General features: G+C 40.2%; 6 protein-coding genes across 10 annotated transcripts; 2 read left to right on the top strand and 4 right to left on the bottom strand.

The window, feature by feature from the left end:
* Positions 1-561: 561 nt before the first annotated feature.
* LOC130697376 (uncharacterized) lies at positions 562-9,265 on the top strand. Of its 2 annotated transcripts, none has more exons than XM_057520275.1 (9): positions 562-678; positions 2,171-2,298; positions 2,366-2,579; positions 2,650-2,866; positions 2,929-3,921; positions 3,983-8,376; positions 8,434-8,529; positions 8,621-8,735; positions 8,815-9,265. In XM_057520275.1, the coding sequence occupies exons 2-9, from the start codon at positions 2,225-2,227 to the stop codon at positions 9,054-9,056; spliced, it is 6,345 nt and encodes a 2,114-aa protein (XP_057376258.1). In that variant the 5' UTR covers positions 562-678; positions 2,171-2,224; the 3' UTR covers positions 9,057-9,265. The 2 variants fall into 2 exon arrangements, with proteins under 2 accessions (XP_057376258.1, XP_057376259.1); XM_057520276.1 differs by having other exon boundaries at positions 2,650-2,863.
* Positions 9,234-14,855, bottom strand: LOC130697394 (selenoprotein K-like). Of its 2 annotated transcripts, XM_057520298.1 has the most exons (5): positions 14,850-14,855; positions 9,864-9,883; positions 9,716-9,800; positions 9,577-9,654; positions 9,234-9,502 (listed from the first exon to the last, which is right to left on the bottom strand). In XM_057520298.1, exons 2-5 carry the CDS (start codon positions 9,880-9,882, stop codon positions 9,421-9,423), a joined length of 264 nt encoding a protein of 87 aa, XP_057376281.1. In that variant the 5' UTR covers position 9,883; positions 14,850-14,855; the 3' UTR covers positions 9,234-9,420. The 2 variants fall into 2 exon arrangements, with proteins under 2 accessions (XP_057376281.1, XP_059350488.1); XM_059494505.1 differs by lacking the exon at positions 14,850-14,855 and having other exon boundaries at positions 9,864-10,010.
* LOC130697390 (uroporphyrinogen-III synthase-like) lies at positions 10,132-11,366 on the bottom strand. 3 transcript variants are annotated; one of them, XM_057520293.2, is made up of 6 exons: positions 11,289-11,366; positions 10,999-11,209; positions 10,734-10,931; positions 10,506-10,678; positions 10,362-10,451; positions 10,132-10,293 (listed from the first exon to the last, which is right to left on the bottom strand). In XM_057520293.2, exons 2-6 carry the CDS (start codon positions 11,183-11,185, stop codon positions 10,168-10,170), a joined length of 774 nt encoding a protein of 257 aa, XP_057376276.1. In that variant the 5' UTR covers positions 11,186-11,209; positions 11,289-11,366; the 3' UTR covers positions 10,132-10,167. The 3 variants fall into 3 exon arrangements, with proteins under 3 accessions (XP_057376276.1, XP_059350487.1, XP_059350486.1); XM_059494504.1 differs by having other exon boundaries at positions 11,275-11,292; XM_059494503.1 differs by lacking the exon at positions 11,289-11,366 and having other exon boundaries at positions 10,999-11,237.
* Positions 11,699-13,025, top strand: LOC130697388 (pyridoxal phosphate homeostasis protein-like). The gene is made up of 6 exons (XM_057520292.2): positions 11,699-11,933; positions 11,996-12,139; positions 12,203-12,413; positions 12,480-12,622; positions 12,686-12,784; positions 12,858-13,025. The coding sequence occupies exons 1-6, from the start codon at positions 11,766-11,768 to the stop codon at positions 12,924-12,926; spliced, it is 834 nt and encodes a 277-aa protein (XP_057376275.1). The 5' UTR covers positions 11,699-11,765; the 3' UTR covers positions 12,927-13,025.
* On the bottom strand, positions 12,811-16,172 carry LOC130697379 (uncharacterized). Its single transcript, XM_057520279.2, has 10 exons — positions 16,012-16,172; positions 15,470-15,883; positions 15,227-15,406; positions 14,749-15,165; positions 14,562-14,684; positions 14,416-14,476; positions 14,155-14,357; positions 13,888-14,077; positions 13,316-13,819; positions 12,811-13,255 (listed from the first exon to the last, which is right to left on the bottom strand). Exons 1-10 carry the CDS (start codon positions 16,078-16,080, stop codon positions 13,041-13,043), a joined length of 2,376 nt encoding a protein of 791 aa, XP_057376262.1. The 5' UTR covers positions 16,081-16,172; the 3' UTR covers positions 12,811-13,040.
* Positions 16,173-16,312: 140 nt separating this feature from the next.
* On the bottom strand, positions 16,313-18,987 carry LOC130697383 (proton-coupled zinc antiporter SLC30A1-like). Its single transcript, XM_057520283.2, has 7 exons — positions 18,592-18,987; positions 18,245-18,286; positions 17,729-17,921; positions 17,370-17,651; positions 17,163-17,291; positions 16,840-17,105; positions 16,313-16,770 (listed from the first exon to the last, which is right to left on the bottom strand). The coding sequence occupies exons 1-7, from the start codon at positions 18,775-18,777 to the stop codon at positions 16,363-16,365; spliced, it is 1,506 nt and encodes a 501-aa protein (XP_057376266.1). The 5' UTR covers positions 18,778-18,987; the 3' UTR covers positions 16,313-16,362.
* Positions 18,988-21,480: the final 2,493 nt, after the last annotated feature.

Below are 21,480 nucleotides of genomic sequence, written 5' to 3' on the forward strand. Positions count from 1 at the left end.
GTTGCCTCACTATTCATGGGCTTCGGTCTGCTGTTTCTAATGCTGTGGGTTGGAATCTATGTCTGAAATACATGTATCGTATGTTAATACAAAAATTCTTAATTCCAACGAGTGACTTGTGTTTGAAGACTATATGTATTAGAATGGTGTTATCACCATCATTCAAAGTTAGCTTGTAAAAAATTCAGAGACATTTGATTTATAAAACTTAAAAAAATTGTTGTGGTTAAATTTTTAATGACTGCCCAACATCCAGAAGTGCATTGAGAAATTCAGTATAAGTAACGAGAAAATAGTAGAATTCAAAACACAGATGAGTTTAAGCCAGATGTAGAACAGAATGCAATTGAAATAACTTCAGTACAACAATAGATTTTCATAACTAATGTTATTCTTAAGGCTTGATTTGGAAGTTTGAATAATAACATGTAGGTTTTATATATTATGAGTTCCAAACAGTTCAAAGGAAAACTGGAAATTAATTTAACGGACAATTTCTGTCTTTCCGAAATTCACCTTTCTTCTGATATGGCAACATTCATGGGTGTCACAAACTTGCGGCTTGGCCACGAGGTGTCAGGTCGACGAAAATAAATGTCCATGCGTTGGTGGGCTCTCTGATTCTGTCAAAATTTATCAATTTTTTCACAGTTTTCTCGTACGTAACGCTTCAAAAACGTAAGTATTCCATTTTTTAAACAAGTGTTCTTCATTAAAGTGATACCAGGAGGGTTTTTAGTTCTAGATAAGTTCTGTAAACTGTCATATGAGTGGCCCAGTCTTCTTCGATGCAGCGTAACGTGCAGACGCATGTTTGAGGGCGCGCCATCTTTGTTTAAAGAATGGTGAACCTTGAAGTACCATCAATGACAACAAGTTAAATAGGACACTAAGCGTTAAAATTTGGTTATTTTCTATTAAAGTAGCACTTCATAGTTTTTTGTTATTTCCTTTTTTTAACGTATTTTGAAATTCGTTAAAGCACTTCTCACGGCAACACGTCTGTCTTGGCAGTGCTGTTTTTCCTCCCCCTTGAAGATTCCCCTGTGTCAGAAAATTTTTGGCTAAGGATGATAAGATTTCGACGTGTCATAGAAATTGGTTCCTAGTATGATATAGTGTAATATGTAGAGATTGACTGGCCAACTAAAAAATTGTGATGCTTAGCGATATTCTGCAAATGATAAACTTTGTCATAGCAGTCGACGTTTTTACCATTACATCACCAAAGAGGACTGATACACACCTTTTTTAAAAGAAGAAAATATTTTACGGAGGCACTTAGTAGAACATTACGTGAGTTATATTGATGTGAAATCGAATCCAAAATTCACCCTTGTAGAGAGTGAAAAGAAAAGGCTTGGCTTTGCTCGTCTCTGGCGTTTCACAGTGGTGTAATTGTTAGAGACAGTCTTAGAAATAGGCACGTGCAATTTTTTTAAACTTCTCTTTTCATCTTTGATGAGTAATAAGATTTAGCTTTTTCCCCGTGTACAGCTTTTGAATACCACGTTTGTAAGCATAAGTGATATGCAATATTTTTGCTCGTTGCGTCGACGAGGTAGATATCGTTTTCTAAATACTAGAAGTGATAAATGCGTGCCACACATTGACTCGAAAATTACTTTGGAACAGCGTACTCTGATTATTTAAATATTCCTGCATCATCAGGTCCCATTCCGTAAAATTTTCAGAAAAAAGTGTGAGATGCAGAAATATTTGAAATTGTATCAATAGCAATTTTTTGACCAAATGAGCCCAAATAGTCTGTATTTCAAATAAGGGAATCCTACAAGATACGCCTTGAAAACCCTTAAATATTTTAGCTTCGAGCTCTTTAAAGGTAGGTCGAGTAAATGGCCTAGTTTCTTGAAAGGTAAATCTTTATTCTCATAGGCTTACATTGTGTGAAAAGGGGACTGCCTGCTTTTTGCCCCATAGGGAGGCTGGGGGTGGAAAAAGTTGTTGTGATTTTTTCTTCTAAATACTTGTACTTGCCATTTGTATCACGTCGTGCCTCAATCAAAGAACATTTGTAGTCATCTGTGGTTGTTTGCTTATTACTAAGAATGCATACGTCTCGTCAGTTATTATTTTAGTCAGCAGCAAAATAAATACAGATTGCATCCTGAAGTTCTTTACTAATATTCTCTCTTAATGCTTTTTGCAGACTTACTTTTTTGTGACTATCCGACAACTATAGATATTTGCTAAGGACCGAAAGATGGTCCGGCCCTGTTGCATATGTGGCATCAAGAAGACCAGCGAAGCCGCCTCAAAAGGAATCCGATTTTTCAAGTAATTAGTTTCTCTGACTTTGAATTCCATTCTGTGTTCATTGCTTAAAGTAAATGTTTTCCCCTAGGTTCCCAAGTGTCAAAAGTGAATCGCATTCAATTTGGATCAAGACTATTCGTCATCACTCAAAAAAATTATCACGTCCATTCACTCCTAGGAGAAATTCAATAGTATGTACCAATCATTTTGAGAATACCTGTTTTACCCGTGGCAAAAGGAAGTTGCAACTTAAACAAGGCTCGATTCCTACAATTTTCAATTTTGACGATTCGACAAAAGAGGTATTCGATCAATTATTGGAGGATCACGGATTCATGAATAACACATCTCCGACTCCTGAATTGTTTATAGCTTGCTTCCGTTCCATGTGATTCGAAGCCGAAAGAAGTCGAAGAAAAGGAAGGCAATACTGAGCAGAATGTTAATTCTTCAGCCATGGGAGATTATGCCTCTGATGGGTCTTCTTCATTATCACCCCCTGTACTGCTTCCCTTGCAAGAACTCAACTCAGATTTTGAGGAAACTATCGAAGATCCACCTGATCTAGAGTTATATGACATCAGCCGTGGTATGTTATTATTTTTTGGTGTAACCGATATTTTCTTTTAACATAGTATTATTTTCCTTCAGGCTATGATGATAGTGGAGGACTGACAAGTTTTGCTGACTTGGACATGATTAAAATGGATCATATTGGAAGTGTTGCAGATATCTTAGGACCTGATCCATACATGCAAGATGAAAGTATTACCATGGACGAGCGGGTAGATTCCAGTGTAGGGGAAGAAAGGGATGAAGTGGATGGCCAGACCATTTTGTCGTTTGCCAGCGTTGAGGAAATGCAAGAATTCGCTCATCGACAAACCAGCAGCAGATTAACGAAAACGAACGATTTTAGGCAAATCAAGGGCTGGAGGAACAAGTTTCATCAAATTACACCTTCGCTGTCACCATCTCCTTGCTCATCCCCATTTTATCTTCATGGCAATTCTGTCGTTTTTACGGAGAATTCTAAGTCTCCAACCCCCACAGTCTTCTCCAGCTCCACTGTAGCCCTTCGCTCTTCCCTTCAAACTGAAAATGAAAAACAAGAGGCTACATGTGAAGATATTAAAGCTGGCAGTGCTCTACCTACTAATCAACATAAAGAGACCTCTATGGAATCAGATGAAACAGTTGAATCGCTGAAGGAAAACACTGCGCCATCGGAAGAAACGTTTCAACATTCAAAAGAGCCAGTCAAACAATCAGAAGAGACTACTGAAATAGCAGACGAGATGATGGAATCATCAGAAGAATCGGCAGGAGTTTATCCTGAACTCGGGTTAGACGGTTCAATTTCATCTGAATATGCCGAGTATGCAGCATCAGCTCTCAATTTCCCTTATGTGGAAAAACTGCGCAAGACAGCAAAGAAAGTAATCGACATTTCTGATGCCAGTCATACAACTGCTCCCGTACCAAAAATTTCACCAAAAGTTGCAAAGAAACAACCTGTCACAAAGGGTGCTCAAGAGTTGCCTAGTGTGGAAATCGATGAAATTCCTAGTGGTGATCTGGTAGTTTGCGAAGATTTAATGGATGATGTTGTCGTACAAGAAGATGAATACGTAGAAGTCTACGGTAAAATTTGTCGTTTTATATGCCTGTATTGCAAAATAACCAATTTTTTCCTGTTAAACAGGTGTACCTGGAAATTTGGAACTCCCCGTTGTTGAATGTGGCAAGCTCTTCTGTCGACTAGGCTGCGTCTGTGACACACTGACGAAAACCAAAAATCAGTTAAAAGCTCCGCTAGAGCATTGTGCTTTACCCGAATGCATGTTGCAATGTGTTTGTGGCTTTCAGGAGGGGAAACCTTCAAGTCGCAAATGCTTCGCTTCGTTACTTAAAGGCAATGAATCGTTTTACAGCAAGATCAATTGGTCAGGTGAACGTCGAAGACGTGAGAGAAGGATACCTGAGCGTTTCTCGGAGTTCCATCTTGGGAATGAATCATCTTCGTCTACTTCATACCATGGCCGATCGCCAGAAGAATTCAAGCCCAGTGAAGCAAAGAGCAAAAACGGTGGTCATCAGCGAGCCGGAAACATTAATTCACTGCGCCCGTCTTCTATTTTGAAGACTGGCTGTCCCCCACAGCAACGTTTGATGCCCCAAGACATGAGTGTTGAGGATTCCATTCCGTCTCCATCATCAAGTAGAAAATGGGAACCTTTCCGCGTAAAAGTTTGCGCCGACGATATCAAGTTGCTACGCTGGGATAGTTTCGTCAGCCTCTCGAAGGTTTACGTAGCGCCTGATCATGATATTTTCTGCATGGAACATTCAGTGTACGGTTGTCCATGTATCGAAACTGATCGAAGAATCATTCGAATCGCCTCAAAATACGTACCCTTACCACTTATTGATACCACCAGAAATGCGGATAACAGGTCACCGCATTCGGCGAATGGTGCCAAGAAAGCGAAGGCTAAGGCTGTTGCTAGTAGCCCGCCATCTAAAAACGTTGCCAAAAAGCATACGCATCCTAATATGAGATTGGCCAATAAATCAAGAACTTTGCCAACGGAAGAAAATGTAACTCCGCCTCAAGAGCCAATCGCCAAAACGTCTTCGCTGTCGAAAATGCGCAAGCTTCTGAATGACGAGCGTTTTCAGCTGCAGAAGCTAATGACGGACGAAAAAACACGGGCATTTGACGAGGAAGTCGACTTGACCGTTCGTCAAGGCCAAACTGTTCAGCTGGTTGCTTGGATTCGTTTCCACCGCATCTATCACGCTGGGCGTATACACATCCGCTTCCTAAGCCGTCGAGCTGGACCGGTTATCTTAGTGATGCGCCCAACCGAAATTGTAGCAGCCGACATAACATGTGATATCCAAGATATGAAGGGCAATGATAATTCCCCGGAAATTGTGAAGGAGTTACTTGATCCATGTATCTCGCCTGACGAAACCTCCCGCTATGCGTTCCTTCTTTGTGACGGAGTTAAATGGGAATTGGTAGGTTGTCTTACGCTGAAAGCTCCAGATTCACCTAACCCACCTGCAGCTCCAGCTTCATCGGATACGGAACAGTCATCAGAATTACGTAAATCTCTACCATCTCATCAACAGCCGATCGCCAAAAAGGTGCCAGCAGCTGCATTTTCAGAAGGCCCTGATACTCAGCAGCAACGAAATGCAGCTAGTCTGAAATGTGCCCCAGAGTTTCCAGTTAAAAGCAGAGAAGGCGTTTACCCTCCCACTACCGTCTCTGTTCCTAGCCTCTTAGTCAAGCCTACGTCTGTGGAACGCATCAACGCCATGGAACAGCGTCGTATGCAGTTGGAAGAAAGGCTAAACCAAATCAAATCGAAACTCATGGTACCACCAGCAAAGCAAATCGTCAGTTCGAAATCATTGAAAAACAGAAATCGTACTTCTACATGTCCGAATCAGCGTTCAGTCCCGACCGTTGATCAGCTAGTCATGCCCGAGGAATTTCCATCGCATTCACTTCCACAGTCCGGTCCCTCGGCTCAGGAAGCTCCAAAAACTGCCCGACGTTCGAAGCGCAAACCGGATATGGCTTATCTTATTCCCGATCAGTGTATTTTGCCTGATGATATGCCAATCATTGGTCTCACTGAAGAACAAACTGAAATGGAAGTCAAAGGCCATCGTCAGAATTTACCTGATTTGTTAATCGATCAAGTTATCAAGGAGCCTACAAGATCCATGTATCCAGCAGCGGAAAAGCTCGCAATGTTTTCTCGGCTCATCCGAAATGGCGGTGATCCCTTTTTCAGTGGTGCCAACTATTCGAGTTTCGAAGATACGTCTAGTTTTGCTTCTGAATTCGTTCGTTCGTCTACGAAGCGTCAACCAGCGAAAACTGAACGACGTCCTCGCTCTCCACCTGTCGTCTCCGCCGCCATACCTCCACCACCAAATGATTTGCCTAAACCAAACACACGGCCATCAGAAGTAACCCTACTAAAACTTCAGCCAATTGGCTCGTCACTGCCGAACGGCGTTACCGGGCAGAACCCGATACGGCGAATCCGCATCCTAACGCCGCATTCAGCAATGAATGGAACTAGTGGAAATAGTCTCATTCCAGTATTGACCTCTCGTAACGGCATCGAACCTAATGTCATTCAGCAACAGCGGATGCATTGGAGTAGTAAAGGAGTGAAGCCACCAGTCAGCTCAAAATCTTTGACTGGCCCTATACCCTCTATATCGGAGTCGTTTATGTCCGTTTTGGCAGTTCCTCCCGCAGTTGCACCGACCACGTCAAGTAAATCGACTGGATGCAGTGCGGACGCCAATCGCAGTACTCAGCCTGCCAACAGTAAACCAAATCAAGTCGCAACGACACACACCGTCAATTCCAGTTTGATGGCCTCTGATCAGAAAACTCAGTTTTCGACGAAAGCAAGCTCAAATGTGATTCCAGATTGGTCAACTCAGCTATTGATGAAAGCCAGCGCAACTGCAGCCAATGCAGATTCATCCCGAGCTGGAAAACCACTGCAACAACATTCAGACGCAGAGTCGATTCCGTCGTCGGATAATAATGCAGAACCGCCAAAAGAGACAGCATCATCATCATCTGAAAGTGTTTTCCCAAAAATAGTCACTGCCGAGGTCAGTACTGTTAAATCGTCGTCTGGAACTGCAACGCGAAGCCTAAAAATCATTTTGGAAGTTATGGAGGGAGAAAACCGAGATCTCTGCCCAACTCGGGCAAGTATGCTCTTGCCGTTGCATAACATCAACGATCAATGGTGCCTCGTTGCTATCGATCATGTCCCGGATAGTGGCTTTCAAGTTCCTGGCCTGACTGTGTTTATACCGCGTGACGTGTTAGGGCGCGCAGCCTCCACGGCAATTGAACGCAAAGCTCGAGTCTCTTTCCCACTGCACTTCCAGCTGAAAAATGTTGGCTCCGTGTTCAAGAAAGGTTTTGGAGTTTATGGAACACCGCAACTTCCTCGTCACGTTTTTCTCGGCCCGTTTCCTTTTAATTATTTGGAAAACTGTACACCTTTTGCGATGCAACACAACAACCTTTGCATGTTCCTCATCAAGTTGACCAAACCTATACCGTCCGATTCCGGTTGTGCCAATGAGCAGAATCACGTAACGCGAACGAACAAAGAACAGACTGAAGAAGTATTGTTGTCGACTTCGATAGAGACATCAGACAAAGTTGTCGAAGCCCCACCTGAATCCAAGGCAAACGGAGATGCTTGTACAACGGTGCTCGCTGATGGAGATGAAAAGCCCAAATATTTCTCGATCACATCTTCCCCTCAAGGTGATAAAGTTTCTGCTGTGGCAACTGGTGCCAGTGCGAGTAAAACTGCCACGGCAGCCGATCGGAACATTGAAAATGTGGATTCGGGATTATTGGAAAATGAGAGGAAAGAGTGCTCAAAGGACTCAGAGAGCGACGGACTAGAAATAATCAACGAGAAGGTTAATCTGAATTCTGAACTCCGAATGGGATCTGCCAATGCCAGTGTGCCGCTTCAGCCCATGGATGGGAGACCGAAAAGGATGTTCGTCGCTCGTACACCTGGCCTACCTCCTACGAATATTAAATTGTTTTCTGAAAGTTCGGTAGTAGTGGATCACCCTTTCTTACGTGGAGAAAAGGAGACGTTCACCTCCATTGATGAGGCAAAAACTTGGCTGCAGACTCTGGCTATCCGCCAGTGCAAGGACAAAGGATCCAGTGTCAGTGGGAGCGATAAATCAAAAACAAGCAATTCAGCCGATGATTCCTTGGCAAATTCCGAGTTCACCGAAGACGAAGAAATCGACGTTTGCGGTCAGACTACGGGAGAATCACGTGAGCAGGAAGAAACGGTGGACTCGGGATCGACCACGTCCAGAAGCCCTAAACGTATTCGGCGCTTGACAGAGAAAGCCAGAATTTTAGCTGCAAACAAATCGAAATCAAGTCGAAGTAGCACGGCAACCAGTAACGTAGTGAAGCGGTCTTACAGCAAGCAGTCTTCGTCGCGGATGGTGTCATCGCGCAGCACCGTTCAACGAATGTTGCACATTCAAAAAGAACAAGTAAAATTATTTAATTTTAAATAATATTTAAACAGTTCTAATGCCCTTATGTTTCAGGAGCGAAGAGGATTGTTGGGCAAACTTATTCGCGATCTCGACGCTTTGTGTGCACCAGACAGCGGAACTAGAGCTAAAATAGTTGTCTTGAAAAATGTTAGTACTGAGTTGAGTTCTTCTCTTCTGGAGTTATTTCTTTCTAAATTCTGGTTGGCATAATATTTAAATTCATTTACTTTTGTTTTAGGCCACAACCACAGTCAAACATTTGGAGCAACAAGCGAAAGAACTGGAAAGCACTTACCAAGCATTAAAACTACATCGTACTGCTCTTCTTACACAACGAGAGAAAATATTTTCAGGTAATATTTGTTCTTCAGTTTATGTCGGCGCGTATGCTGTGAGATTTATAGTAGCTTCAATGTTTCTTTGATATTATAGAGTTGCCCTCCGAGGTCAGCCAAATTTTCAACTGCCTCATGGAATCAGTGGCATTGCCGTCGCGGCATTTAACTATTGCGGTGAGTGATCGTTCTAAGCGAAATCGACTACCTTCTCCTCAGCTTAGTGACCAACTTAATCGTGGTCGCGTTGCAGTCGTAGTACCTAACAGCGCTCTATTAAGTGAATTCGTTAATCGTCCTACAACGCAACACTATGTCTTGACAGGGGTAGAATTGTAAGCGAAAAAGACCAGGGAATGCCAACAGCAGTCCTTTTTAGTTCTTAGAAATTACTTTTTCCTTTTGACTTTTTTTTTCAACACTATGTACTACTCGTAGTCGTGTGGTTCCTTTACTTTTTCAAATTAAAATTTGCTTGCTTCTTTACATGAAAAATGTGATCATCAGGTCAAAAAGTTCACAAATAAAATTCTGTTTGTATTTGTTAAGATGCATTTTCACACAAGCCATTTCTTACATCTATGGAAATTCTCCCAGAAAGGGTTTGATATTACCATTTCATTTTGCTCAACAACTTAAGCAGGAATTGGCTGTGCGGAAGTAGTCAGACCTATAATTTTTCAATCATGGTCAAACTTTAACCTCATCCTCCTCCAGCTCCACAAGGAGGTGCAGCTACTCCACTTACATTTCCTGGCCTTCCTATACGTCTTTGAGACCTCCCACTATTGCAAATTGGCAATATATAAAAAATTATAAGGATAGATCTCTTCGTAGTCTTTAGTATTTATGCAGTTACCTTGATCCAGGTGCGCCATACTGTGTAACATATCTACTGCCTCTTCGATTTGATGCAGGACTTATAAGGGTCTGGAAACTGGTGTAAAACAAGCTCTGTAACATAATTACTGTGCATGATTTTTAAAGGGAAAACTTACAAGAGTAGAACACCATCTACAAAATTCCAGAATGTTCTTTTGACTTTCTGGATTGACCAACCATCATTTTGGACTACTTGTCCACCTGGAAAAGATAAAAACATGCTATTATTTAGCTTGCACATAAATCAGAGGGTAGAAAACATACCTGCTGATATGTAAACCATATTTATGTAAGTTATAGTTTTGATTTGAAGCTAAACAACCAACTTCATAACGGAGAAGGTCAATCACAACTCCACCCGTTCTGTGTCAATTTCTTCCGTCGACTGCTCCAACATGTCTTGCGTCAAACAAAATTTCACTACAAAAACAAATACCGTGCCCTCTTGTGTCTGCTCGCTGTACTTGCATCTGATTTAAGTATGTCAGAATATTGCCAACTGACGAAAAAACGAAAAAACAATCCATAGGCCCATCAGAGTATTTCGTCCAATTCAAGTAAGAACAAACTATTTTATTTGCAAGGAATTTAATGCTATAATCAAATCTTCTGGGGTCGGTTTGTTACAAATTCGGCTAACCCCGACTTTGGCCTCTTCCAGTGCATGGGCTGTCGTATTTCCAATACTTATGTTCTAAAAAAGAAAACAAAAAAGCTTAATTTATCCTCTTAGGTTCATGAAACATATACGTAACTACGCACTTTGGCATTAGCAATCAATCCACATTCTTTCAGGTGCGGTAAACTAAAACTTACACCGGATGGGCTGAAGAAAACTAGATAGTCAGGTTTCTAAAAATGATACTTTAATGTACCTAATTTTTTTTTTTTTTTTTCTGCTTGTACCTTTTGACAAAGTTGCATGACAAAATCTCGTAGTTGAGGATGTGGCACTGTCATATAGCTGTTTACAATGTCAAAGGGGACATTATGTTCTGCAAGTGTCCGCGGAAGCGTATCCAACTTCAAGCTACTACAAGGGAATAGCAGCGGAAGTGGAATGCAACCCTTCTGAAAATCTGTGTTTAAAGCTCTATAAAATCTAATACTTGTGTTAAATAACCCTGGCCGTACCTTCTACTATTAATGAACTGAGATTAACGGCATTCCCACAAGTTTGTCCAACCAAATTCTTCAGACCAAGAAGGTTGATAGCTGTTTCCCCGGTTTTTATGCCGACACAGTAATGTCGCATTTCCTTCCAAGCACAAGGCAAGTCGGCCATTGCCTGGCTAACGGATTCTGCAGATCTAGGACTTGTGAATATAATTCCTATCATTGAAGATATACAGTATAAATAGAGGATACAGCCATGTGGAATTGACATACTAGTCTACACCTGAATATTTATGTGGTTGTTGTAGACGTTCTCGCAGATTTTCTGTTCGGTACTCGAAGGACAGAGTAGGCACCAAACTTACCGTGAAATTATTCTCTTCCAAAAGTGTTAAATAGCGGTCGTCGTTTAATGAATTTTCATCCATCGATTTAAATAGAGCAACTATACCTCGTGAACTACCTGCCATGATTTTCAAGCAATAGTAAGAAGCCTGGATAAAAACACGATGAAGATTGTTACAATTTCTGCAGACAGAATTTAGGGTAATGGATATACAATTAAAGATCAACCTTTCCGTTTCGGTACTGCTTCGCATATAGACTTTGTACTATAACAGATAAGACGTTATTCGATTTCCCTTAACCCGAGAACTAAACGCAACTGATGGAAACTGAACATCAAAGAACTGTTTCATCAAGATAAATACCAAAAATTTAACTGTGGGGCTATACAGTTTATTCTTCGAAATTTTTTTCCAATGGCATTTGCAAAGATTGCTAGAAAATGATTTCTATTAGCAGTACTTATACTTGTCGAATATTTCATTAACAGTTAAATTACAGGCTGATGGCCTGATGCTACGGTCTTCATGCCTGCACAATGTGTTCTCATCTGGCATGCGCTTGCAAGTTGCAATTTGCAAACTATTTTTCTTATTTCCATCCTGACGAAATCAGGCACCGCTGTCGTTTTCAAAATTTCAGACGACACAAGTTGACAAATTGTTCAAAAGTAGAACGTTACATAAACACAAGTGTCTCTCATCTATGGGAATTTTTAGCTGCCACTGCCAGTCCATCAGCTCGAATATTTTAAAACAAGTTTCTCCTAAAATTTGTAGTAACAGAAAAATGATGACTTCATTACACATTAAAGAAAATCTGGAATTTGTGAGAGGAAAAATGATTGCAGCGTCTCTGAAAAGAGCGGAAGAGGCAAGCGACTTTCACCAGAAAGAAAACTTGAAATTTGGAATTCGAAAGTGTTCTTTTTGTAGGCGGTTGCATATAAGACGCCAAGATTAGTAGCTGTTTCAAAAACAAAACCAGTGATTGATGTAATCGAGGCCTACCATGCAGGACAAAGGCATTTTGGAGAAAACTACATCCAGGAATTGGCTGAAAAATCTGCTGATCCAAAAGTTTGGGACATTCAATAAATTTACTTCATACAGTTCTTTTCAAGTTAAATTTGCTGCTCATAGATTTTGGAGAAATGCCCAGAAATCTGCTGGCATTTTATAGGCCATTTACAACGAAACAAAGTGAACAAACTCATTTCTGTACAAAACTTGTACATGATAGAAACTGTTGATTCACTCAAACTAGCTAATGCGCTGAACACATCTTGGACTAAACTGGAGAAAACTGAAAAACTGAAGATCATGGTGCAGGTAAACACCAGTGGTGAAGAGAGTAAGTTTATCCATATAGATACTAGACTGAATTAGATTACTTTGAAACTCCTTTGAAAACTCACAGATAAAAGTGGAGTCCCACCCAGGGAAGCTAGCAATTTGACAAAGCAAATCATGGATGACTGCCAAGGTTTGGAAGTTTGTGGATTAATGACAATTGGAGCATATGATTATGATGTCACTTTAGGACCTAACCCAGATTTTCTAGTAAAAACTATTCTATTACAAATTTTAAATTATTGATGCACTAACATTTTTTTAATTGAATAGAAACTGGTCAAATGTCATAAGGAAATCTGCCACACTTTAGACATACAACCAGAATCTTTAGAACTATCTATGGGGATGTCATCTGACTACGAACATGCAGTAATTTTTAATATTAACATAATTCTATAGATCAGTTACTTTATTTAGTACATTATTTCTGAAACAATATCAGATTGAGCTTGGGAGCACAAACGTAAGAATCGGAAGCACTATTTTTGGACCACGAGCAACGAAGCATTAAATATTAGCAGTAAACAAAGAAGCAGTGCAACGCGTTTCCGAATGGTGGAGGGATGTTGAAATGCAAAACCCAGCAATAAATGGATGCAAATTAGCAACAGTTTACTACGGTTCATTAGTTAGCATTCTGCTTGCGAAGTGAAGCCAAGCGTTCCGAGACTATTTGAAGATCTCTGAGTCGCTGTGGAGTACTTATGCTGATACTAAGAGGCACAGCTTTATTTCGAACGGTGGCTGGTGTGCATTGCGCTGGAAATTCGACGATTGACATCTGGCTGCCTTCAGAATATTTCAAGGTACCTTCTAATGTCGAAAGCTCTTCCAATAGGTCTAGTTTAAAGAAAATAGTGCAACAATTTGAAAGCCGAAAAAAAATTACATGGTTCGTACTTGTCAAATCAAAAGTTTCTGAAACGAAGGAAATCCCATCACGTTCTTTTTCCGAGTCGGGAAGTAAATCTTCTGGTGTAGGAATAGTTGTGCATCGTGTTCGCCAAGTTTGTTTTGTATCAATGAAGTGAGACATCTCTGACAAATCTTGTTCCGCCTCTTCGCAGTATTCCGAATGAAGAATTTTTCGTTTTGGTAAACGCCCAATGCGCGTCGAGGTGTAAAGACAAGAAGTAATTCCCCTTCCACTTTTCGTTGGGTCACACGGTAGATCAATGACATCTTCTGGGAATAACATTATCGAGGATTTGCTCTTGGCCTCATTTCTAAGAGTTTCTTGTACTGTGAAATGCAACTCAGACTCTTGGATTTGCTTCATGGCATCAATGCACTTCATCAAGTATTTCAGTACAAGTTCAGCTCTCTTAAGCATTGACCTATGACCACTGAGGTCACTGACGTTTCCTACAGCGAGCACGGATGCACCACGAAATTCCGCAAGTGCTAGCAATAAGAATTCAGTTGGAATCAGTTACGATTCTCGTTCATGTGAAAATCTTAATCTATCATACCAAGTTGAATTTCTTTCAGATAAATTTTATCCTTGATAGAATTTTCCCATTTCTGTCCCTCCACAATCGCCAAGCATCTAGTGGTGATTTGTACAATCGGACGACAGTGACGTTCAAGTAACACCACGTTTTGGACATACACATTCTTTCTGAGTTCGGTAATATGGCCGTTTACAACTTTTTCAGCAACCTATTTGTGAAGGTGAGAAAAAATAGAGAAGGTTACAAATAAATATATAATTAACACTTATTCTTTTTTATTTTTACGTGGCAAAATGCAACGGGATCGGCGATAGAATCTAAGTTAGTTTGCAAGTGCGTGCAATGCTCCTGGAAAGAACGCCAAAGGAACTGAAGATGACAGCTAGCCGCTTTGTTCGTAGGATCCAGGTAACAACTATAAACTGCCGGGATCATTTCAGCTTCAAGCGACTCGAGAAGCTTCAGGGCACACCTTATCACTTGGATTTCTATGATAATAAAAGTAATTAGATTTAAATTTATCGTTTATAGGATGACGTATTAAACTTGGGACATCTGCGGTCGACGACAGAGCAAAGAAGCAGGTTTGCAAAACACGTTCCATAACCTACACGTCTCGAGACAAATTTTGAAAGAAAAAAAAGATATATCAATGTTTTTTTAATATTCATTTAATTATTTTAATATCTTACATTGTCAAATTCTTCCACTTCCTCTGCGAGTTCAGAAGTTTTTCGTGATGAGATCACTTCATTCATTTTAACGGAACATCGATGAATCAGCCTCCTAATGGGTTCTGTGCATATAGACAAATTCTAAAAAATAATTTAACAAATAATATCATGGTACCTTATCAAACTGTCATGATTATTTTCTAACCTCGACCATCATTCTAAGTAATGAATGGTTGACGCTCTGCTCTAGGATTTCCAGAAAATCACGAAAGATGTCGACGGCTAATGATATGTCACTAGGTGAATTTTCTAAATTGTGTAGCAAAGACTGTAGTGATCGATATTCATTCAGAACACGCTGCGAATTCCGCGTTATCTGAATTCGATCTTCATCTGCCGAAAACTTCGATACGGTCATTGCATGCTGGAGAATGAGATTCATGCGCCACCCCATTTCCTCTTCTTCGAAGTGACTATGCTCCAGCTGGTCCAACACGTCGTCGATGGCGCCAAGGAAAGACGTCCCATCACGGATACCTTCAGCCGACTGTTCTAAGTTCAGAAGTTCGTAGATCTCCTCCAACAGAGACAATATCTCCTTCACCACAAATTCCTTTGAAATCTAAAACAAAAATGTGATTTAAGAAAAAACAATAGTGGTGGAACATTTTAACTTCACATACTCGGCTATGCTTGCTTAAAGGATAATAAGCCACATTTTTTATAACTTCTGCAAAGGAAGTTACTAGCTTACGAATGCAATTGAGGTGGATCCAAAATTCGCTTTGTATTTTATGATCAAGTAAATCGTCAATACGATGAGATAGCTTTTCCGAAAAGCTTCCAAATCGTACAATGAACTCCTATGATAAACAGCTAACAATGATAATTGTTTGGAATTTAATAAATAGGTTATTTTAGCATACTTTGTATAGTGACATAATGTCACGAAGAATTTGGGTGTGCCTCATGCTGCATAGAGGTTCTTTCAGGCAATTGATAGATTCTTGGAAACTTTTGATCAATTGTTGGTCCCAAAATACAACAATTCTTAAAAGTACTTCTAAAAGTCCAGCTATTTTCTCTTGGAATGTTTCCAAACTTGTTTCATCAGCTGTAAGCCAAAGAGAATATGTTGATGCTTCTTCAGCAGTCATTAGCATTTCTCTGAATGTGTGAAACGTATTAACGGAAGGATTGAGGTTCTTCACTTTTCTGGCAAGAATGCCACAAAGTTCTTGGGTTGACGTTCTGATACCATCAGAAAGATGTTGTAAACTTTGTCGCAATTGTGGTTTTTCTTCCAAATCTTTTATTGTCAGTGAGCTAATCTCCAATACCTAAAATCACAAATATATAAATAGGAAAGTTTAACTCCATCCAATAATACAAATTCTATTTCGTAAGTCAATTTCGGATTTGTGTTCGTTTCCAGTTCCTGCGCGATAAAGAAATTAAAAACTCCTACTTGCTCCGTTAATGATTCTAACGCATTCGTTAGAGATTTTGTTTTTATGCCATCAGCTAAATCTTCCATCGCACGCACTTATTTTTAAGATAAGACGGATGTATAAAATAAAAAATTTCCGACTTTGTTTGGTTTAAAATTGTATCTACACTACTGCAGAATAAAGCAATCTGATTAAAAGTTTGAAACTTCAAAAATAGTTCTTTTTCAGTCCGCTAGGAAACACCGTTGCCAGTAGCATCTCTTTTCACATTTTAAATTTAAATTATTTTCAAACCTATTTTTTCAATGTCAAAAAAACTTTATTTGATTCTCGTGATGAATTGTACAGGAAAAGTCATGAGCAAAGTTTTAATCAGGTGAATTCAAATTTTTTTCTGAAACCACATGTGCTTGATGATCAGCTGTTTCCATCTTACTCGTCCTTTTGGTCGATTTCGAGTTTGACTCGCATTCAGTACTGCAGCTATCTTGTGTGATATGACTGATGGGTTGGTGATTTAATTGACATTGATGCTCGATGGAAGATGTGCTGTTACACTGTGGAGAAACTTCGGAATGGTCTACAACGATCATCACTCTGGGGGTCTCAGTGGTCATTCCAACAACGTCCTGAGTTTGTGCTGGCGATTCGACGTCTTCGACAGGAACAACGTCGCTGGTTGCACGTTCATAGTTGCAACATGTCCTTGATTTACACAATTCGTTATTGCAGGTTAGTACGCAGTTTTTACTTTGAGCAGGTGTCAAGATTCCGAACTGTAATGGTCAGTAGACAAAAACTTGTTAGAACTATTAAATGGCGAATGGCATCATGTCATGAATTACCTTATTGAATTCTGGTTGTAATGTTACTCTGGTAATCCCTTGACCAAGAAAAAAATCATTGATAGGCTTCTTGACTCTCAGATAAACGTTTTCGTTCGTGAAGACCAAATGGGCAGTAGAAATGACTCGATCTGGAGTCAGAGCCCACACGTGCAAATCGTGAATGCCTACGACGGATGGAAATGTTTCCTTTAGCTTTGATTTTAGTTCGCCAACATCGATATGGGCTGGCGTTGTTTGCAGGAGAATTTGGCCTGCTTGTATAACTAAAAAAATTTTTTTATCAGTAAAAATTCTTTCTTACTAATTCTAGAAAGACTTACTGAAAGGGTATGACGTAAAAACAAGAATAGCGACAGAAACAAGTGTAAGAATAGGATCGATTAACAAAGAAGTTAAACTTTCGCCATTCATGTAAACAACCACAGCTGAGACGAGAGCAATGACAGTGCCTGGAAAACGCAAAAGATTACTTTTTTTAAAATTTTTTAAAAAATTTTTTGCACATCAGATTAGATTTGAGTATTTACTGGCGTTGTCTCGTAAAACAGCGTACATGGTTGGCCATCTTTGCGATACTCGCGCAATGACGCCTTTCGTTCTCGTATCTAATTCTTCTCTTTGGGGCATCATGACATCTATTTCCGATTCTTGGATATCGTCTTGAGTCCCACCAGCACATTCGCTTCTGTCTGTTGTAGCCAAACGACGCAGGCCTTTACGGACAGCGTCTTCGGTGGCAACGCCATGCTGTACAAACACATCCCCTCCAGGCGTCAGAGCTAGAAAACTCCCTTGATGATGTGTAAATCCTTAAAAAAAAAAAAAAAAAAAAGTTTTTTTTTTTTAAAGGACTGTAGTATTAAGAAAAATCACATTTTTGTACAACCTCCAATTAGCAGAATGCAAATGCAATTGAAAAGGATTCCAACGCCGGCTACTATACATATGATTTCAGGTTGGTGCATTGAATCCATGTGATCCAAGTGTATTAAAGTTTGAATAGCCTCCACAACCAATGAGAAATCCAATGCGCTGAGAAAGAGTAGGTTGACCACCGTCGATAAAACCTCCAATCGTGCCTAACGAAAATAAAAGACAATGTTCAAATTGCAACCATGTAATAATGCAGAAATCCATTTGTAGTGTTCTGAAGTTAACTATTTGCCAATTTTGGATCTCCCGTAAAATCACGCAATGATTGGAAATTTTTTAAATATCCGTAATGGTATGTTTTAATGGTTGCGGTTTGTGGTGTCCACTTGTCCTCGAAAATTTTCTGCGTTTCTTAGGCTACTTTTTTAAAATATCAGGCATCTGTCAATCATTTCCCATTTGTTGCAGTTAAATTTTTAAATTCTAACAATACTTTTGCTAAGAGAAATCAAACATGTTTCCAACTTACCCATCCGAACGTGTTGGATACGCTGGAGCCACGCTGGCACATCTGCGTCAAACGAAATAAAAAAAAATGCCTTTAGATCTTAAGATTTAAACAATAACAGTAAATAGTTCTTGAGTTGAATGTCGTAGTTGCGAGATCGTAGCCACTTTCGCAAGTACACGTTTACTTTTGCCAATGATTCCTTAAACTTTAATCGCCGCTCCGGGCTTTGCTCGAGTCCAAGTATTGTTTACATTACGCACAAGACTTTGTCTTGGACAATTCTCGTGGTCTCCGCGTGTTCAAATGGATTTAAAGCGTGCAGTTCATTCTACTTAGACAAAACGTTTTGTATAATGATGAATTACCTTGATAGTAGCAATGCATCCAATCAGCGAGAAAATGTTGTATAACATGTGGTACGCGGCTACGAGTAGCGTCAGGGAATGGGTGATGTGGCTCATCACGATTTCAACCAAAAACAGTGCGATACTAGCCACTAGTACACCTATCAAACGGTCTAGGCCTGGCTGTTTCCACAGAAGATTTCTCATTGTAGTTTTTCTTTTGAAATGTTAGTTCCAACCTCATGCGACTGCAGTAGAACGATCAGAAAATACAATGCGCCACACACAACCTTCAGCCGATCTATCCCTCAAGCTATCTAGGTCACAACTGTTTTGAATCTTGTTTTTTTCGAAGCTTGTTGCTAGGCAGTAGCGCGTCTACCAGTTGCCTGAACTCTTACCAGTAAATCGTACCAAAACCTTCTTTCAGTATCGACGAAAAAGAGAGTAAATCTTTTTGTATGAAACTCGTATTGCTCCTCTGTGATCGGAAGCTCATCGGGAAAGAAAGAGTGGTTTGTGGGTGTAATCGACGAGGGTTTGGACAATCAATCTTAAGAGGCGTCTCTGCCGTGTGGGCGAACGTTTAAAGATATGCCGCAAAAAGGAACGCCCACTTCGTTTGCCACTGTTCTGCAACTACTGGACAATCGACTTGTCCAGTACTTGTGTACGATTATTGTCCAAGGTTGGTTAAGATATCTCGCACAATGGGGAACCCTTACAGATGTTTGGGAGGAGGCTTATCGTTTAAAGATTGAGATCAATCCTATCAACATTTATCCCTACGTCTCGCATGTACTTGTCTGGCCCCGCCAAGTGAGATAAGAGTACAAGTTAAATTTAGTCAGAACACAATGCACTCGTTTGTCGGAGTTTATGCCAATCGGTTTGCACCGTCACTCGAACATGTTTGAAACCAGACAATAGATGATGGGAGTTTAAAAGTCCGTATTACGTAAACCACGCGATAAATGAGTTTGCTATCTTTTCTCTGTCGTTAAACAGTTCTTTCAATTCGCATCAGTTTTGATTCTTCTTTGGGCTGATCATTGTGGTAATTTCGAATAGAATAAAAGTATGGAATTCAACATCGTAGGTATTGTTTGCATTGTTGTCTTGTTTGCGGATGCATTATGCCAATATTGCATTTTATTTCAGTACGGTAGTTGTTCAGTTGCAATCAATTACGACGGCGTGCAATCGTGTTTATTCTTAAATTTAGTTTAAAATTTGCTGATTTTACGTTTTGAAATACTTAATCGATGAAGCGAATCGTTGGGAGGACCGGATAGATTTGCAGAAAACATTAGTAAAAAAGAAAAAGAAAGGAGAGATCGAGGGATGGGGATAGAGTAAGAGCGTCAAATAGGGAGTAAGAAAAAAGTGGGGGAAAAAATGTTGCGGGAATGTTCATTTTAGGAGTGGCACGGAAATAGCTCACGCATCCCCGTAAGAAGAACTGGGCGGTAGACGATCCGGCTGACTATAAGCGCTACCGTTCTCGGCTGTTTGTCGCTGCCATTGGTGCTGGAGCCACTGATTGTTGGTTTTGCCTTAACGGCAGCTGAAACTGGAACCACGGGCGCATATAGACAGGCACCCACCTCCCGACGCCCGGTCTCCTAGGCATCGACATAGCTGGGCGTCTATGTAGTCGACACCGTAGAGCTTATATTCACCCACCTTCTTGAATTTCTCAAGCTGAAGCCGAGCCGTTAAGGGCCAACTAAATATGGAACGACTGAACGCCAGTCGCGCTGCGATAGTCCCCATTTTTTTCTTCTTTGCTTTCTCCCCCGCTTTGTCCTTGCTGCTCATCGTTCTCCGTTTTTCTTTGCTTCTTGACAAGGAATTCTGTATCCGGAAACTGCGAGCTGTTTGAAATGGAATCAAGCTCTTTGTTTCTTGTTATTTAACAGATCGTTACTCGCTAGGTTCCGTTTGCTGCCGATGTCTAAAATTGGGCTTGCAAAAATGATCTATTTATTTTACTTCCTCGGTGTTGAGTATTTGAAAGTATCAGTATCCATTTTGCCGATTTTTCGATTTACCTTTTGCAAAAATCCAATGGCTGTCCAATGTTTGAATTAATCCTTCAAATGCGATATTTTTAACCATTGCGATCTGTTAAGCGCTTTAGAGGAATTAATCATTTGTTCTGTTGAATTGAAAGTGTCCTTTAGTTGATCAAATTGAAGATACCTAATTTTGAAAAGTTGTTGAAACGAAAGAATGCGCATTTGGATTCCAGAAAATCAACTCGTTTACAAACGCCATCGAGTTTTAACAAAACCATATCGTTACAGTAACGTTGGCAGTGGAAATACCTAAGATGGTCGTGTTTCCGTATTGGCCGTATCATTTATGATGTTTGTATAAAGTCTGCGCTAAAAAATAACATAGAGAGAGAGAGACCCGGATGACTCATTCGTATTATAAATTAAGAGAACTCCGAGTTATACGAGTAAAAAGTAAACATGACATCTACCCGTTATTCTATTCTTGGAACCGCTTTCAAAAACTAAAACAAACTTGCACATCATCTTTCTTTTTTTTTTTTCGCAAATGTCCGTTTTATTCAAATCGCGGAAGTGTCCAGAAAACGTTAACGAAATTTCTTGTTTAGTCCCCGGATAGAAAGAAAACAAAACAAAAAGGTAGCAGAGTGTACAGCGTTCATTTTGTCCCGCACGGAACGTATATTAGGTGTAGGACGGGGGGCTGATAGAATTTTATCCGTCCTGACTGAACACGAGAAAAGAAAAAGAATATTTTTTGCTTTTTCCTTTTGCCGTCTCTGCTGCTCACAACTAAAAATAGGTAGCCATCCCTTCCGCCCGGAACGGAGGAATAGCGCTTACACAGTGGGTTTTGGCCTAATAAACGGACTGCGCGAAGGAGCACAGC

Source organism: Daphnia carinata, chromosome 3, assembly GCF_022539665.2.
Source record: "Daphnia carinata strain CSIRO-1 chromosome 3, CSIRO_AGI_Dcar_HiC_V3, whole genome shotgun sequence".
Lineage (NCBI taxonomy): Eukaryota > Metazoa > Arthropoda > Branchiopoda > Diplostraca > Daphniidae > Daphnia > Daphnia carinata.

What these genes read in the sequence shown, in the direction of transcription:
- LOC130697376 (XM_057520275.1), top strand. Translation starts at nt 2,225, where the DNA reads ATGGTCCGGCCCTGTTGCATATGTGGCATCAAGAAGACCAGCGAAGCC. An exon ending in TTGACGATTCGACAAAAGAG is followed by an intron (nt 2,580 to 2,649) that starts GTATTCGATCAA and finishes AATTGTTTATAG; the next exon opens with CTTGCTTCCGTTCCATGTGA. An exon ending in GTTATATGACATCAGCCGTG is followed by an intron (nt 2,867 to 2,928) that starts GTATGTTATTAT and finishes ATTTTCCTTCAG; the next exon opens with GCTATGATGATAGTGGAGGA.
- LOC130697394 (XM_057520298.1), bottom strand. An exon ending in GTAGATGGTGTTCTACTCTT is followed by an intron (nt 9,655 to 9,715) that starts GTAAGTTTTCCC and finishes GTTTTACACCAG; the next exon opens with TTTCCAGACCCTTATAAGTC. An exon ending in TATGGCGCACCTGGATCAAG is followed by an intron (nt 9,503 to 9,576) that starts GTAACTGCATAA and finishes AATTTGCAATAG; the next exon opens with TGGGAGGTCTCAAAGACGTA.
- LOC130697390 (XM_057520293.2), bottom strand. Translation starts at nt 11,185, where the DNA reads ATGGCAGGTAGTTCACGAGGTATAGTTGCTCTATTTAAATCGATGGAT. An exon ending in ACAACCACATAAATATTCAG is followed by an intron (nt 10,932 to 10,998) that starts GTGTAGACTAGT and finishes CTTCAATGATAG; the next exon opens with GAATTATATTCACAAGTCCT. An exon ending in GATTGATTGCTAATGCCAAA is followed by an intron (nt 10,294 to 10,361) that starts GTGCGTAGTTAC and finishes TTTCTTTTTTAG; the next exon opens with AACATAAGTATTGGAAATAC.
- LOC130697388 (XM_057520292.2), top strand. Translation starts at nt 11,766, where the DNA reads ATGGGAATTTTTAGCTGCCACTGCCAGTCCATCAGCTCGAATATTTTA. An exon ending in CTCTGAAAAGAGCGGAAGAG is followed by an intron (nt 11,934 to 11,995) that starts GCAAGCGACTTT and finishes TTCTTTTTGTAG; the next exon opens with GCGGTTGCATATAAGACGCC. An exon ending in AAAAATCTGCTGATCCAAAA is followed by an intron (nt 12,140 to 12,202) that starts GTTTGGGACATT and finishes TGCTGCTCATAG; the next exon opens with ATTTTGGAGAAATGCCCAGA.
- LOC130697379 (XM_057520279.2), bottom strand. Translation starts at nt 16,080, where the DNA reads ATGGAAGATTTAGCTGATGGCATAAAAACAAAATCTCTAACGAATGCG. An exon ending in AAGTGGAAGAATTTGACAAT is followed by an intron (nt 14,477 to 14,561) that starts GTAAGATATTAA and finishes CGAGACGTGTAG; the next exon opens with GTTATGGAACGTGTTTTGCA. An exon ending in AGAAACTTTTGATTTGACAA is followed by an intron (nt 13,256 to 13,315) that starts GTACGAACCATG and finishes TCTTTAAACTAG; the next exon opens with ACCTATTGGAAGAGCTTTCG.
- LOC130697383 (XM_057520283.2), bottom strand. Translation starts at nt 18,777, where the DNA reads ATGAGAAATCTTCTGTGGAAACAGCCAGGCCTAGACCGTTTGATAGGT. An exon ending in GATGCATTGCTACTATCAAG is followed by an intron (nt 18,287 to 18,591) that starts GTAATTCATCAT and finishes CGTTTGACGCAG; the next exon opens with ATGTGCCAGCGTGGCTCCAG. An exon ending in TACAACCAGAATTCAATAAG is followed by an intron (nt 16,771 to 16,839) that starts GTAATTCATGAC and finishes TGACCATTACAG; the next exon opens with TTCGGAATCTTGACACCTGC.